A 15,865-nucleotide genomic window follows, 5' to 3' on the forward strand; every position below is an offset into this window, starting at 1 on the left:
AGAAGGAAAGAAAGAAAGAACGAAAAAAAAAAGAAAGCAAAACCAAGAGGAATATGTCGACTCAACTTATTTCCGGTGGTGAAGATGGGAGCCACTCCCAACTGATGGATTTGGTTCTAACGAATTGCAGCCGACCTCAAAGCCGCGCCTCCGACAATAAACAATCCACAGATGGTGTTGTACGTCTCACATCATATGTGGATTTACCCAATCGTGACACGCTTCTGCCACCAATTGCAGAACCCAAAGGTGGTGTACCCGAAACTTCAGAGACACTTTTCCCTCGCCGTCTTGGATTTGATATGATTGGCGTCAGCAGCGTTTCGGAGGAGATGTTACGCGACCTTTACGAAGTGTTTGATGTGCATCAAAGCGGTGGTGTTGAGCGCGGTGTTTTGCGGGAGATGATGCGCAGCGGCTTTTCACATTTTGGTGCGCCATGCAGTGATCGGGATCTCGATCGCTTTTTTGAGAATGTGACGCCGTTTCGTGTCCGCCGCCGCCGCACTCCAAAGGAAGGAGAGGTGGATGTTGTGCCTTTTAATGAATTCTGCGTGGCTTTTCTTTCGTGGCTGCGTCGGTAATTACCATATATTTGCTGTCTAATAAAACAACGAGTGAAAAGGGACGGAAATCAGAATTGAAAAGAAAAAAGAAAAGAGAAGAGAAAATAAAAATGAAAGAAAGGGAGAAAGTAAACGAAAAAGAGGATAGTGATGTGGAGAGTCCAAACTCTGCACTCGGCTCTTTGTGTCGTTGTTTGTACGAATTCCGTATTGGAGAAAGCAAATGGTGGCAATTAGTGGCAAACAGACAAACAAACAAACGAGCAGGAAAAATAAAGAGAAGAGTGAAGGGCATTTGGGCGAGTTGAAAACATGTTGACTTCATTAGCGGAAGCTAATGACGTGCAATTCTCAAACGCATTTTTAAATGTGCTTGACGTTTGACATACGCACAAACATATATATATATATATATATATATGTTTATGTATATGTATTTTTAATATATCTTTCTAATTTCTTCTTTTCTTCAGCGCATATATGTATATAATACATGTGTCTACGTGTGTTCGGCGCGGGCTCGAATTGACCCAACGAAAGCAACGGGGAAAAATGGGGGAAAAGCAATTGAAAAAGAAAGTAGGGAGGAAACGAAGCAGACAATGAAAAGAAGGAAAACAAAATAAAGCCAACGAAAAAAGGAAGAGAGGTGAACATGAGGGGATTTCATGGTGGGGAGGGGGAAAAAAGGAATACGCGGCGTAACACCTTCTCTATGAGATCTGCAACGGCAAAAAAAAAAGAAATGGCGCGGAAAAAAAGAAGGGACTGTGACGGATTTGAGTCGTTCGGTTTATTCCTCTATTTTTTTTCTCTCCTCTTCTTATTTTGTTTAAAGTCTCTTTCTCTCTCTTACTCTCTCTTACTCCTCTCTTCCCCTCTTATTCTTTTTTGTTTTTTTACTTTATATATATTTTCTTGTATCGCATCTCCGCATTTCAAAGAGGGTGGAGATGAGCATTTTTTCAGTGATAAACGGAAATAAACGAGGATTATGAACACGGATGATTACAACAAGAGAATAATAAAGAAAACAGTACGTACCAAAAAGAAAAAAAACAAAAGGCAAAGAGTTGAAAGGAAGAGGAAAGGAGCAGGGATGAGCGGGGAAGGAAAGGAAAAGAAGAAGAGAAGTGCACTCATTTGTTGTTAAATTCTTTTAGGCACGAACTGAGCTGATGTTCGGTTTTTTTTTCTACTTTTACATGTTTGTTTCAACATTTTGTTTCGATTTTGACTTATAAGTAATTATGTATTTGTGAAGGTTTAGTTGGGCGTGATACGTAAATAAATAAATATATATATATTCGTTTATGTATATATGTATGCGTGTACACGTTTATGTGTGTGCACGTAACGCAACAAGTAAAGGAAAAGGGTTGCATTTCATGCGGCTCTCCGGGGGTTCCCCCATTTTCCTTCTTTCTTTCCTCTTGTATTTTTTATTTGTTTTTTTCTCTTTTTTTTTCTTTCTCTTTATACCCTCTACTTCATTTCTTTATTTTTATTTATTTACCTATTTTATTTTTACTTTTTCCAGCCGTATTGTCCGTGCGTCCAAGTCACTTTTCGTTCGGTTCCTGCATCACTGCTTGTGTTATTTCATGAGTGTCTGTTTCTGTTTTCATCCTGTTTAGTATCATACACTAACCAAATATTTTCTTTCTCATATTTTCATGTATCTATGCATATTCCTACATATATGTCAGCTGCTGGTGGCAACGGGTGGAAGTACCGAAGACAAATTATGTATCAGAAGTTGTAGTAATGTGAAAAAAAAAACAATGATTAGGTAAACACATATCAAAGGAAAAGCGTGTGTGCATGTGCTTCACAAACCGTCGCATTTGTGATGATCGCAATTACGCATCACCTCCCCTCTCTACTCAAGCACTTCTTAAGGAGATTTTTTTTTTGTGAGGTTTTCACAAAATGCTACTGCGAGAGTTACCGTTGTGCCGCTGCTGTTGTGCAACCTGTCGATATTGCAGCTTTAAATTATACCGTCACATGTGCAAAAATAAACCGGGCATACGCATGGGAAGGTTATATGCACTTGGTGGAATGCAACGTGACCGAAGGCTCAAAGCTTTCGTAAATGAAACCATTATCGGTGCGTATATAATTGTATACATATATATATATATATATACATACGTGTGTACGAGAGGTGTGTGTGTATCAGTGTGACGAGAGGAATCACTTGCTTCATAGCTATGGTAGCAAGGTGGTGTGTTTGCAACAGCTGCTACTGTTACTGCTCATGTGACCCGTGTGTTCACCTTTACCCTCTCTTTCATTACTCCTTGTTATCTTTCCTATATGAACCACGAGGTTCAAGACAAGCGCACTGCTAAACCGAAAGAACAAACAAGACATTCAACTCATATTGTAATTGACGATGTCTGGCCTCGCTAAGTATCTTCCTGGCGCAACCAACCTGCTGTCCAAGTCGGGTGAAGTTTCACTGGGATCCCTCGTTGGGAAAACTGTGTTTCTTTACTTTTCTGCCTCCTGGTGCCCCCCATGCCGGGGTTTTACACCGGTCCTCGCCGAGTTCTACGAGAAGCATCATGTGGCGAAAAACTTCGAAGTCGTGCTGATTTCCTGGGATGAAAACGAGAGCGACTTCCATGATTACTACGGCAAGATGCCATGGCTCGCTCTCCCATTTGACCAACGCTCGACAGTTTCGGAATTGGGCAAGACATTTGGCGTGGAATCCATTCCGACTCTTATCACAATCAATGCTGATACCGGTGCCATCATTGGCACTCAGGCCCGTACCCGTGTCATTGAGGATCCCGATGGTGCCAACTTTCCGTGGCCCAACTGAGATGCCATGCTGTCTGTGAAGGAAGTGATAAGTATTGATGAAGTACGGTATGGTGTGGGGCATCTGGTGTGGAAGCACTAGTTATTCGGGAGCAAGAAAATAAGTAAGTGAAAAGTACAGAGCGAACAGGAGGGAGGGAATGAAAGTGAAAATGCTACGGAACTGAGCAGTAAGCGAAAATGGAAAATATGCTTTTGTGCCAGGGGAACATTTGTCATGCGGTCCTGCGTGTGTTTTTGTCGGATATCTCGTCATCCATCTTGCGGAGTTTTGTTTATTGCTCTTTGTTTCGGGGTTGGATTCCTGTTGTGCAGGGGTCCTGTTCCTCACACTTTTGTCATTACATATGTTCTGACCGGCACGCGCCATAATCTTCTGTGGCGTGGTTTGAATCGGTGTGGGGATATGAGCAGGAGCGGTAAGATATTGAGATATGACGAAATATTGCCTTTACAAATGCTTTCCCACCAGTTTCTTGGTATAGCTGTGTGATTACATATCCTTTGCGTGTGGGATTGAATTTCACTACGGTCAGTGGAAGCACACGCGTAACTGTTTATTCGCCATCTCTTTCCCTTCCTTCTTCACGTGACGAAGTTGATTGATACAAGCAATAACAGGATTCAGAGAGCAGTTTTGTAACCATGAGTGCAACAGAGGCGGTTGTTGAGCCGAAGGCTCCCCATGTATGCACAGAAGCGAATGAGAGACCCCCCACGGAGAGTGGTGTGGCTGCTCCTGTGAAGCGCCTGTTCGACCTTCTTCAGGAAGACTCCAAGGAGCGTGTGGTTCGGTTGCTGACGGCCTTTCGTGAACTCACATTGCTGGAGCAGGAGTCACTGGCGCAGGAGATGGGCGTAACACTCCCAAAGGAGGAGAAATGGCGGGCACCGTGTCCTCTGATTGCACGGCAGCCGTCTGGTCCGTCGCTGGAAGTGCGGCGCCGGGATCCCAGTTATGTGGCATTGTGTCCGTCTGTATCTTCCGCCCTCCGTGAGTTAGGATCGAAAGAGGCTGCCCGTCGCCTCCCGGATGCGGACTTGCGGAAGTTGGTGGAGGGGGCTCTGGGAGAGGACGGCGTGTACTTGACGGTTCCCGAGTCTGATGGAGAAGGGTGTGCTGCTGCTTCCGAGCGGGTGGGAGTGGTGGATGACGGCAAGCCACCGCTGCTGGTGCGCAGCCGCTGTTATCAGGCGCTGCGGCTTGCACGCGATGAAGAGATCGAGACGGACGCTCAATACACAAGGCCAAGGGTGCTGAATGTCACTGGCATTCCATTGGAAGAAAGTGACGTGTGGGAATGGTTTAACTTGCTGGACGTAGCGCGGAACGGTACTGTGGGTGTGGATGCTTTCCTGACGAGTGTCCGTGAGCTTGATCGCGGGTTTGGAACAAGCAGCAAGGTACAGGAAGCGTTCGAGGATGAATCACGTTCCCTCTCGGTCGATGGGCAGCTCTCTTTTGATAAGTTCGCGTATTTGGTGACACGGTTCTCTAGGTACTAAGTGATGCTTGTCCGCATGTGAAATGGGAACGGTTGTCCGCAGAATGGATGGGACGGGCTGACAGTTTCCATATCTTCATGCCTTCTGTTAGTCTCACGCCCTGCTCAGCGCGCAATGTAAACTGCCGTTTTCTTTATTGTTTCCGAGTTGTCCGGAAGTAGTGAAGGCAACACGATGTATGTACGATATGGAAAGCGTGGGTAGAGTTTTTTATTTTTACACGTGTAGGAAGTGACACAGTATGGTGAGAGTTTCCAGCCGTGACATTACCGCCCTTTTTTTGGTGATGTATGCAAAATTGCAAGGATGTGTTTTGCGATTTTTGAAGTGTTGCCGTTGATTTTATGTTAGTTCTTTTGCATGTTGTTGTTGTGTTTTTTTTATTTTAATTTCCTCTTCCTTTTTTGTTGTTGAATCTAATTGTAAAATATATATATATATATATGAATTTTTGTGGAGATCCAAGTGTGTCTCTGTATGGATTGCAAGTTGCAACATGTTCTTGCCCCGTATGTTGTGGCTAGGAGGGCCGTGAAGCGATACGGCTGCTGTCGGGGTGCATCAAATAGTATTAATGTGGACTGTTCAGCGTCAACCTGCCGGGGTCGTTTTGAAGAAGATTTTTGTGGTATTGAGTCCGTGGCAGATGCAGGACCAGCAGGCTTTGGCCACAACGACCAGCACACGGAGAGGGGTTTGGACGTTGAGTACTTTCCAGCTTCTCGTTTGAGCGGTAGATACGTTCTGGTTTATTTGACTTCACCGTCTGGGTCTTCGTTTACCAACCATGGGCCTGATTGTGTGATGCGGACAACAGAAAGCTTATGCTCGCCTTTGCTGACGGCTTCTCCTCGCGTTGGAACGCCTGTGCCGAGTGCCAGTTCATCAACTGGGAGGGGATCTAGTGCGTCTCTTCCCATTCTGACTCAGGAGAAGACTGGTACTTCACCTTCCGCGCCGCTATGCCCTGTGGCGTCCTTGCTCTCGCGTTTCTGCATATATTTTGGCTGTCAAACAGAAAGCAGGGATGCTGAGCGTATGTCCCGTTTTGTTGTGTTGGAGGTGCGGCAGGGGATAAGTGTGGAGCCGAGGTGGGAATCTTTGCACAACATGGAAACTAGAAACAGGGCGTCGGCGTCTTTTGGGGATGCTGGCGCTATATCCTTCTCAAGGGCTGTTTCGCCGAAGGGAGTCGATGGAGCCGCATTTACTGAAGACTTCAAGGTCAATGATGCGCTTACAGATCTTTCCACTGCGGACCAAAAATTTGGTGGTTGGTTTTATCTTGAAAACTCAGCGGCATATAGGTGTGTCATTCAGAAATACAATGTTTCTTCTTGGCCGGCGATTTTACTTTTTGATCCGGCGGGGGAGCTTTTAACGGCACGGGCGTATGACCATATAGAGCGTGAAATCTCTACCCTTAGCACGAGCGACGACCCAAACATATTAGCGGTAGTAGATTCGAGGGCAGAGCAACACATGCAAGAAGTGGTGGGGATAGGTCCTTATGCAGGTTTTCGGTCTGGATTTCCCTGGATGACACCAGATGCGGGGCGTGATGAGGACAGGGGATCGAATGCGGTTGATGACGAGGTAGAGGGGGCACCACTTTTGTCTCTTGTCAGGTGGTTGTTGCGGCACGCACGACGCGTCGGGGAGAGTTGTGAAGTGGGTGCAACTTACCCGCCGGAAGACTCGTGTAATGTGCCCGAGCAACGTTGTCTTGACTCGTGCATGGATGGAGCCACGCACCTTGCACTGTACTTTGGTGCCGTCTGGCACCCAGCGACCAAACGTTTCTTACCCAAGCTAAAGCGTTTATGGTCAGCCGCCTGCGAAGGTGGTGATGACTGCTGTGTACTTGACGATGACGCTGGCCGAAACAGTTCTGACGGTGAGGGGGCTGCCGCTTGGGAAGGGGGAAAAAGGGCGTTGAGTGCGTTTGTCGCCGACACTGGGAGCCTCTATGAGCCTCTGGGCATCGAATCGTGGAGAAGGGGAATGACAAATGACGTCTGTGCTAGTGTCAGCACAGCGGATAGCGATGCGCCATACATACCATCCCGATGTTCGGCTGTGGAAACGCCAATGGGTTCACCCAAAGAGCACCCGCCATCCTTTCAGAGCCCTACACCGACAGTCGAAGGCCCGCTGGTTTCACCTAGGGTGTTTCGTAGTGAGTTAGCAGAGGAGAAACAACCCGAGGGATCTCATCACTTCCAAGTAGTGTTTGTCAGTTGCGATATGGACGTGTCCCAGTTGAAGTCTTCGCTCACTTCCATGCCGAGTTCGTGGCTATTCGTCTCGTCCGTCGTGGCACCTCAAGCACAGGGTGTGATCAGGGCCTGCTTGGAGTTTTTCGATGTCCGCGTGTTTCCACGCCTCGTGGTGCTGGACACGTCGCATCGAGTCGGCTTGCAGCATGATGACGGTGGGTTGTCCAAGGTGTGGTCGCGATATCCAATAGCTTTGAAGGTTGTACGCTCGCACGGGGAGAGATCTGTTCTGAATGGAAGTGGTTTGAGAGAGTTGCTTTCCGGAGATGATCTTAACGACAACGTGGTTCCACAGAGAGAGGCGAGCACGGGGGAGTGTGGCATCGATGGCTCCGCCAGGCTGCTTGCCCATGGCATCATCACTAACGAGTTGTTGCACCAAGGCTATTTGCATTCTATGATGAGGTCTGTCCTTGGGCAAGGAGGATCTCTTTTTGTGCTTTGCTGCATCGGAAGTATTTGCCCCGATCTCCACCAGGAGTGTGTGGCTTCTTTGCGTGAAGCGTGCACGTCTTGGGCTCAGGAAACGGGACGGTTCTCTGAAGGGGTGCCGAGGCATACGCTAGGTTCGTTAACACTAGGAAAACCGTCGCAAATGACAGTAATGGAGGCATCAACGGTGTGTGCAGGGGATTTAACAGGGCCAGCTACTCTTGCTACTGTTTCCCCACTCTCGTGTTTTATAAGGGCCGATTTGACGATTAGCAATAGTGGGAGGTCGAGCGGGGAGGTGGCCTCACCTCCTCTGGAGCGTGTCACGACGAGTGTGGATGACAACCGCTCATCGGCCGTTTATTTTGTGGATGCCATCAGTCTTGTGCGGGGACATGAAGGCAACAGTGGAGAAGGGGCAGGGGAGGGAATCACCCGAAGTGGGCGTCGAAGCGAACTTTGCACAGAGGGGGGTTTGTCGCAGGAAGATAAGTCACTGCTTCAAGAATATGTAATCTCAGAAGTTTTGGAAGCCAATGAGCATTTCGTACCACCATTTGAAGGCGAGCCTTTTCTAGTCTACTTGCAGTGGCCTGAGCGGCGTGTGGATGTACTTCGACGCATCGATGACTCTGAGCCACCCTTGAATACGGGTGGTCCTTCGGCGCGGTCCCCATCTGTCACTGCTTCTGCTAACACCTTGATCCCGGCTTCAGGGACTCCATCGCCCGGCGCAGTGGAGGTCGGAGCTCCCGCCGAGGTTCCCCGCAGGTCGCCGCTATGCTCATCCGCACTGGTGAAATCGTTCATTGTGCGGTGTAACATGAAGCGAACTTGTTAATATTCGACATGTATCCGTTAGCTGTGAGCAATTCTCACCCCGCTAATTCTTATGTTTTGCTGCGGAGGGCATCCGCACTATGATTACTTCTCTCTTCTTCCGAACACTTTACATGTATGAGAACAAAACTCCTAAGGTTTCTTTGCCTCCCTTTCTTTCTTTTTGTGTTTCCTCCTTTTCCCAACTGTGGCTTTTGCTCACATATCGCGGAGTGCATTTGACGGTTGCCTTCCAACTCACAGGTAAGTGCGGTGAAGGGGAGGCGGGGAGCGCAAGCAAAGACAGGTGTGAGCTCAGCACCCAAACGGCCCTGTGGGTAAAAGACGCTACAGGCAGCCGTAACAAAAAACGTTGAAGTCTGCGCGCATTTAGAGCTTCCAAGTTATTTTTGTTATCATTTAGTTTAGTGGCACTCTGTGTATGTCTTCTGGTGTCCCTGTTTCATCGCAGTGGCCACCTGTCAGAGGTGGGCTGATCATCTTGCGGGCTGCCTTCTCTGGTGCACGTCAAAGTCTTGATGTCGTGAAGTTTCTGAGCTACGTGGGGTCGAGTGCCGAGGTGAGTCGTAATCTTCGGTCTTGCACACTTGTCAACTTTCTTTTCTTTTTCGGCATTTGGATTTCTTCTATCGTATTTTCTCCCTTGTGGAGCCTTGCCGTGACTTTGATGCGGGGGCGCTCGACATTGGCTGGTGACCCGGATGCGATCACAAATTCGGCGTCGTTGAGTAACGTCAATCGTGTTGCGGGAGGAGCCACAGGGGTCGTGACTATATTGTGGACGTGTGTATTTTATTTTGTGTGGGTTTTCCCTATGTACGGAATTACACTTCTCTTTGGTATACGTTGGTACAACGCGCTGTACGCAGCTGCGAATAGTGAGAAGCGAAGGCGTGCCCTTCTGATGGCGGCCGCCAGAAGCCCCGGCAGGCCGGTGGTGCCCGTTAGGGGAGCTGCGGCCGGTGCCGGTCCCAAGCCAACCGCATCCTCCCTCTCATTTAGTGATGTCGTCGTATCCCTCACTGAAACTTTGTTTAAGGTTGTTGCTACCAGCTTGTGCACTGTTGTAATGACGGTGGTAGGGACCATTCTCCCCGTGCCCCTGGGCGCATGTGTAGACGTGGCGATGAGAAGTTGGTTGCACGCTTTCTATGTGTTTGACTACCGCGTTTCTTCACAGTACGTGACCGATAGGGTTACACAGCGACGCAACTACGTGGGGCTTTCATCTGCTATTGAGTTTTTTGAGGCAAATTGGGCGTACTTTCTCGGGTTTGGAGCGTCGCGCTGCCTCGTTACCGGTGTATTGGATTTGACGGGCATAGTAACATCGTGGTTTGCCAAAGAAGCCGCTGTGTCAGTGCTATTTGGGGCCCATGTTGTACTTTCTGTTGAAGCAAAACTTCCCCCGCGCGCGCCATTCAGTATTCCCATGTTCACTCCTTTTTTTATACTCTGTGACAAGATTATAAGGGCGGTTGTGCATGTGGCGCAATGATGGCCCTTGAACATGGGAGACATCTTCGGACTAATGTGTATGGATGGACGAGTGGAAAATATTAGCAATACGTGCATCTACAAATGCAAGCAGACGCCTAACACTGGTTGCATATTTCTACATGTGTGTATGTGAACTGTTCAAAAGTCCCCGTGTCTGCCTGCATTTTTATATACGCGTATTGCTAATATTTCTTGAGTGCGATTATTTTTCCCCTCTTTTTTTCACTTTTTCTTTTTTTTACCTCTTGCTGCCCACCATGCAAATGGGATGAGCGATTCACTTTACTTCTTTCCTCCCCTTTTGTCGAGGTGTGTGATTTCCTCCTGATGAGGGAAGAAGGCATTTTTTATGACACCGTTTGTTACATATCAACTGTTGGAGATTCAATATGTGTGTGTGTATCTGGGTGGCAGAAGGGAAATTGGGGTGTCGCACGGTTTGCCGTGCATTGTTCCCCCGCCATTTTTTGCTCTTGTGCTATATCACTATTATCGTGTTACCCCTTTCTTCATCCTTACCGTTTTTGGCCCCCCTCTCGTTTGTTTTCCCTCTTGTGTTGTGGAAAAAATAAAAATAAACATGTTAATCTGAGTGGCACGACAAGAAACCGGTGAAAATTTGGCAACCCACGTGCGTGTGCGTGTGGGCTTGAGAGTTTGTTGACAAGCACAAAAGGGGAAAAGGAGCGCTGAGGAACTTAGTTAAGGAACAGAACGCTAACATTAGGAGCGGGAGCAGGTTGTGACCGCCGTAACTTACATCTAAAATTACGTACACACCCATATACATATAATGTACCAAAGCAGAACAATGGTATCTTTTTTGATGGCTGCAACTCTTTTTGCGTTGTATTTGTTTCCATTTGGGGCCCGAGGAGACGACCCGAGGCGGAACGATAAATTAGTGGAGGCCCTGAGAGCAGAGTTTACGTCATCTGGCCTCGCTGCACCACCCGAGCCACCGTCCGATTTGGGTGTGCATGCGACTTGCGTAAAGTTTGGACTCGCGTGCTCCGACGCGTATGTGGACTTTCTTAAGGATGAAGTCGCAAAACTGCATGGCACTGCCGGTGGGATTCCTCCTTCACAGGCAGAGAAGCCGAAGCGAGTGCCACCAACCAGTGCAGGTAAGGAACGACGAACTCCGAAGTCCCCAGTGGAGGATAACGATCCCACGCGTGACGTAAAACTGGAGAAGCTACAGCGTTTGCGAAATGTGTATCGTGATAAATTGCTGGAGCTACATTCGTCAGAAAAGAGGTGGGAATGTTTCTTCACAAGGATTAGCAGTGTATTGAGTTCTTTATTACTCTCTCATGTTTCCTCGTTCGTGTTGTGGTTCTGGACTGCCTTTGCGCCTCATGTTCCCGTTGCCATGCTTCTCATGGCGGTACTTACGTGGGTATTTTTCGGCACTCACATCCCCAACGAGCACATTTGCTGCCTTCGTGCTGCGAGACCTGCATTCGCAATGGATCAACTCCTTGCCCGCAGTGCCCCTCCGAAATCGGTTGCGAGCCTCGTGATTGAGCGGGAGCGGTGCTCTGGTTATGATGATTTCGGTGAATTTAACGACTCCGCTACCGGTGCTTCAGCAGAGGGGGAGGTGCAAGGGCACGAGGTGGAACGCCGCGATGAATATTGGGATCTTGTGCGGTTTTCCCTGATTGAAGCGTATGACATGTACCACGCGGAGGTGATAGTCTTGAAGTTGAGATTGGTGCTGAGTCTGTTGGCATTGCTAATGCTCATTTGGAGCGTTATTTCTCTGCCGCTGCAAACTGTTGATCTGCAGAATGGTGGATTTGTAAAGACTCTGGTGTCCAGTGTTTTGCCGGAGTGGGTGCCCGCTGTGGCGGGGCTTCACTTTGCGTGGTCATGCGTTGGTGGATTGGTTGCTTTCGCCTGCTGGGAGGTGTTTGCCGCTGGCGAGATGCTTTGCCGTTTGAATGCGCGTTCCGCCACCATGTGCGACAGCATCCTTAAGGAATGGAGTTGGAAACTTGATGGATAATAAGGGGGAGGGACACCACAATGACGTGACAGTGGTTGAAGGCATCTTCAATTGACGTGGGGGAAGTTGTCAAGTCTTCGCTGCCCCGAATGTAGGAGTTGGTAGAGATCGGTATTGTCGCGTTTGTGGGCTGGCGTGAATATTTGAACCTGGGATGTGCCGATTTGTTCGGGGGTTAAATGGCAGCGCACAGAAGTGTTTTTTATTTTACACCGCATGTATGAAAGGAGAAGCGAAAACAAACCAGCAAACAGCTTATGGGGAACTAATAGTAGAGTGTCTCCGCTCCCCCCCTTTTCTTCGTCCATTCTTGTTTTTTTTTTGTTTGCATGCAGCGGGTAGCTGATGATCATACGCGAGTGCGTGGAGGGGTATAGGGGATACCGGGAAACATTATCGAAAACTGTAGAATTCCCTTTTATGTAAGAATACAGAATGAGCATTTCCTTTTCCTCTTTTACCGACTTTGTCTTCAATCTTCATTTTTCCCTTCTTCCGTTGTTCACTTGTGGTTAACACACTTGACTTTTGAAACTTCGTTATCTGTCGGCTACCTTTACTCATTATGAAACCTCAGAACAGTTCAACGGGAGGTGTAATGAACAACTTTTTACCCACGCGGGCCTTTCCCCCCTCTATTGGCGTGTGAGTTTGCCTCTCTGTAGATGCATGCATATATATCTATATACATGTACGCACACATGTGTGTGTGTATCGCCCCCTTTTTATTTTGTTCCGGTTATTATGTTCCGTGCTGCGCGCCCCTCGGGTTCATAATATTTTCACTTTTTCGTACGTGCGTTCCCCATCTCTTTTCCCTTTGGGTGGTGCTCAAGCGCCTTTTTTTTTAATTCTAAAAGAAAAATAAACGACCTTTTATTTGAAGTGAGAAGGAGGAGACTGTTATTTAAACGCTATTCTTTGGAGGCAAGCGGAAGTCATAGAAAGGAAACGATAACAAGGGCCCCCGTGTGAAGGGCAGGAATCATAGAAAGTGGCAGAGGTGCTGAAAAGAAACTTACTTACGATCATAACCGCTGATTGTAGTAAAAGGAGATGGGCATTATTAAACATGTGGCAGTTATATTGGACGTGTCTGAAGCGAGCTTGGAGCAACATGTCTTGGAGAGGGTGCGGCAGTTGGACGAAGACACTGTTGTTCGTCGCCTCTCCGAAGAAAAGGCGGGAAAATTGCCTGATTTTATAAAGCTTTCGGAGGACATTATAGAAAAGAACGATCTCCGGAAGAGCGGGGAAGGTAGTGTTGAGTCCATACAGCGCTTCGTATGTTTCGTTACAGACAATAAGACGAGACAAAACGGCATGGTTGCATATGCAATGCACTGCCTGCAGATTCCAGTTCTGTCACTTACGAAAGGCCAGAAGGCGAAAGGTAATGATGATGCTGAGCACTGGGTGTCCACTATATTATACAAGGATCTTGACGGGTCGCACACTGACCCCCTCGCTGCCGTCAACGAGTTCTTCACGTTTCCTGATAAAGTGGGAGAACTTCTTGCGGTTGAGGGGAGGGACAGCCAATTAACCCTACAATATTGCCGTGAACTGCGTAGTTACCTTCAGCGTGCGTGGAGTGCAGAGGTGAAGCTCGTGGGGCCCAATGGTTGTGACATGTCTGAGGAAGGTTTGGACGGGACAAAGTGTGGAGAGACGGATAATGTGGAGGAACAGGTGGAAGTGGAGTCTGGAATCCATGCCCCACTGGTTAAGGAGCTTTTGGGCAACAGCCAGCTTGAGAGCACCCATCAAAATGACCATCTTTTGCACGGGGCCATGTATGCACTCAACCGCCATGAAAATCTTCCAATTATTCGATACCGTCTGCAGCGAGGGGTGAATATCATTCTGTGCCGCCCGATGTCCTCTTCCCTTGAGAAGCTGTTTAATAAGTTTTCCAGGATGCGAGGGGGAGCAGAGGATGTGCGGCGGTCATTTATTGACGCCGTGAAATCGCTTCTGCAGTTTGAGGGTCGATGGCTTGACATGCCGAGGCGGAGAGTGGTGTTGATACGAGAGGGCGTGGCTCACAGTTGGAGCGCTTGGCTTGGCAATGAGGTGATCCACCCGTTGGTTGATTGGATACCAGTTGACGTCAAAGCTGGTAATATCGCTGACCATTGCGCCTCCCTAGAGGCGAGTGTAAAGAAGGCGGTGCGACGGCTTTCCCGTTAACAGGAATATACTAAGATTATGGCAAATAATTTCCCCCTCTTCTCATTTGATGTGTTGTCTTGTTGCTGGTTGCGTCTCTCACAGTCATTTAAGGCAAAGTTCGCGTCCGGCGGGAGGGATGCAACAGGAGGAAAGTAGTTTTCTGTTGTATACCCCACTGTGTGTGTCTTTTCTGTCTTTTATTTTTTCAAGCAAAAGAAAAAATGCTATTTTCTTTCCTTCCTTGTTTTACTTCGATTCTGTTGTATTACTGTTCCAAGCCCTTTACTTATAGTAAACGGGAGGGTAGAGGGCAAGGGGAGTGTCAAAAGGACTGCGGTTCGGAGGAAGGGTGAAGAAAAGGAAGAAAGGAACTCTTTTGTTTCGTATAGTGTGTGTGTGTCTTTCTGTTTCTGAGGATTATGGCCAAAATTAATGCAACTTATGGTTCCGGCTACTACCTCGCGCCTGACGTGGACTACCGCAGGCTTGAGGAACAACAGAGATTAGAGCGCAAGCGGAAAAAGGTGAAGGGCGAAGCGGTTTCTCCGTCCGAGAGAGACGCCATACGCCAAACGTTTGCAATGCCATTCAACGTTATTTGTCTTCACTGTAACTGTCGGATTGCACGGGGCGCACACGGTTATGTGAACCGTAGGGCGACAGATGAAACATACATGGGGATCCGCATATGGGAGCTGGAAATCCGCTGCATGTTCTGTAAGGGTCACATTTATCTCAAGACAGATTACGAAACCGCCAAACTGACAGGTGGGTATCATTGCAGTCGCAACTGCAGACGCGGCGAGGGCGACTTCTACGGGACAAACCAAATAAATGAGGAGGTGAAGGCCCAACGGGCAGCTGAAAAAGCGGATGAGGGAACAGTAGATGCACTGGAGCGTGAGAATGAGGTGATGCTTCAGCTACAGGAAAGAGAGCGTTTGGTGGAGGAGCTCGTGGAGGCCAGAGCTGGCACGGAGGAGGCTCAGACGCGTGATGAGCTCCTGCAGGTGATCCGAGCCAGGAAGCAGCAAGGAGCTTTGATGGTGGGGGACGGGATTGAAGGTGAGTTTCAGCCGGAAGCAAAGCGCTCAGCTGAGGAAGAAGAAGAGATGTACCAGCGCTTCGAAGCACAGCTGCGACTTTGGGGTGGTGAAGGCACTTCGTCTTGGCGGGAGCAACATGATCAACAACAGCGGAGCGGGGCAAAGAAGGGTGGTGGAGGTGAGGAGGAGGAAGTGACAGCAGCCCTCATAGCGAGGTATGCAGGTGCTGAAGGGAAATATGGAAACGTTTTCGTCGACGATTCGGAGGATAGCAACGACGATGATCGCGAAGGGAAGTCCGTTCCACTGCCCAGTGCTACCACGACGCCTTTAACGACGTCCCCATCTACATCAGCAAATGAGAAAAGCAACTTAGTTTCAGTCTTGCGGAAAGGGAGTGCATTGGCTTCCTTGCTTGACGATTGAGATACCTACTGCACCTCTTTTAGTTGTTGCGACGCACGCCATTGCCGTTATTTTAGGCATGATGGCATTGTTATTGTCGTTATAGTTCAACAGGAGAAACCTCTTCACCGTGAAGCGATGTTCCTCTTCTTTTTCCCTCTTAACATCGTCAGATTTTTTTTTTTTGCTCCGCATCACAATAGTGTTTAGGAAGTTTAGCCTCTCCATATTAATTGCTTGACGCAGTCAAACACGCGTTTGAACTTC

General features: G+C 48.1%; 7 protein-coding genes and 1 pseudogene across 8 annotated transcripts; all 8 read left to right on the forward strand.

The window, feature by feature from the left end:
• Positions 1 to 53: 53 nt before the first annotated feature.
• TEOVI_000028500 (paraflagellar rod component, putative) lies at positions 54 to 584 on the forward strand (the record flags this gene model as incomplete). The annotated part of the gene is made up of 1 exon (XM_067221464.1): positions 54 to 584. The coding sequence occupies one exon, from the start codon at positions 54 to 56 to the stop codon at positions 582 to 584; it is 531 nt and encodes a 176-aa protein (XP_067077565.1).
• A 2,383-nt stretch (positions 585 to 2,967) lies between these two features.
• Positions 2,968 to 3,402, forward strand: TEOVI_000028600 (tryparedoxin 1a, putative; the record flags this gene model as incomplete). The annotated part of the gene is made up of 1 exon (XM_067221465.1): positions 2,968 to 3,402. One exon carries the CDS (start codon positions 2,968 to 2,970, stop codon positions 3,400 to 3,402), a length of 435 nt encoding a protein of 144 aa, XP_067077566.1.
• Positions 3,403 to 4,046: 644 nt separating this feature from the next.
• TEOVI_000028700 (paraflagellar rod component, putative) lies at positions 4,047 to 4,907 on the forward strand (the record flags this gene model as incomplete). Its single annotated transcript, XM_067221466.1, has 1 exon — positions 4,047 to 4,907. One exon carries the CDS (start codon positions 4,047 to 4,049, stop codon positions 4,905 to 4,907), a length of 861 nt encoding a protein of 286 aa, XP_067077567.1.
• Positions 4,908 to 5,384: 477 nt separating this feature from the next.
• Positions 5,385 to 8,459, forward strand: TEOVI_000028800 (uncharacterized protein; the record flags this gene model as incomplete). The annotated part of the gene is made up of 1 exon (XM_067221467.1): positions 5,385 to 8,459. One exon carries the CDS (start codon positions 5,385 to 5,387, stop codon positions 8,457 to 8,459), a length of 3,075 nt encoding a protein of 1,024 aa, XP_067077568.1.
• Positions 8,460 to 8,879: 420 nt separating this feature from the next.
• On the forward strand, positions 8,880 to 9,956 carry TEOVI_000028900 (Etoposide-induced protein 2.4 (EI24), putative; the record flags this gene model as incomplete). Its single annotated transcript, XM_067221468.1, has 1 exon — positions 8,880 to 9,956. One exon carries the CDS (start codon positions 8,880 to 8,882, stop codon positions 9,954 to 9,956), a length of 1,077 nt encoding a protein of 358 aa, XP_067077569.1.
• Positions 9,957 to 10,751: 795 nt separating this feature from the next.
• TEOVI_000029000:pseudogene lies at positions 10,752 to 11,972 on the forward strand (annotated as a pseudogene). Its single transcript has one exon. A coding segment is annotated over exon 1 (1,221 nt).
• Positions 11,973 to 13,028: 1,056 nt separating this feature from the next.
• TEOVI_000029100 (uncharacterized protein) lies at positions 13,029 to 14,165 on the forward strand (the record flags this gene model as incomplete). The annotated part of the gene is made up of 1 exon (XM_067221469.1): positions 13,029 to 14,165. The coding sequence occupies one exon, from the start codon at positions 13,029 to 13,031 to the stop codon at positions 14,163 to 14,165; it is 1,137 nt and encodes a 378-aa protein (XP_067077570.1).
• Positions 14,166 to 14,566: 401 nt separating this feature from the next.
• Positions 14,567 to 15,619, forward strand: TEOVI_000029200 (Family of unknown function (DUF572), putative; the record flags this gene model as incomplete). The annotated part of the gene is made up of 1 exon (XM_067221470.1): positions 14,567 to 15,619. One exon carries the CDS (start codon positions 14,567 to 14,569, stop codon positions 15,617 to 15,619), a length of 1,053 nt encoding a protein of 350 aa, XP_067077571.1.
• Between the last annotated feature and the right edge of the window lie 246 nt (positions 15,620 to 15,865).

Source organism: Trypanosoma equiperdum (genome assembly GCF_001457755.1).
Source record: "Trypanosoma equiperdum strain OVI genome assembly, contig: ctg_144, whole genome shotgun sequence".
Lineage (NCBI taxonomy): Eukaryota > Euglenozoa > Kinetoplastea > Trypanosomatida > Trypanosomatidae > Trypanosoma > Trypanosoma equiperdum.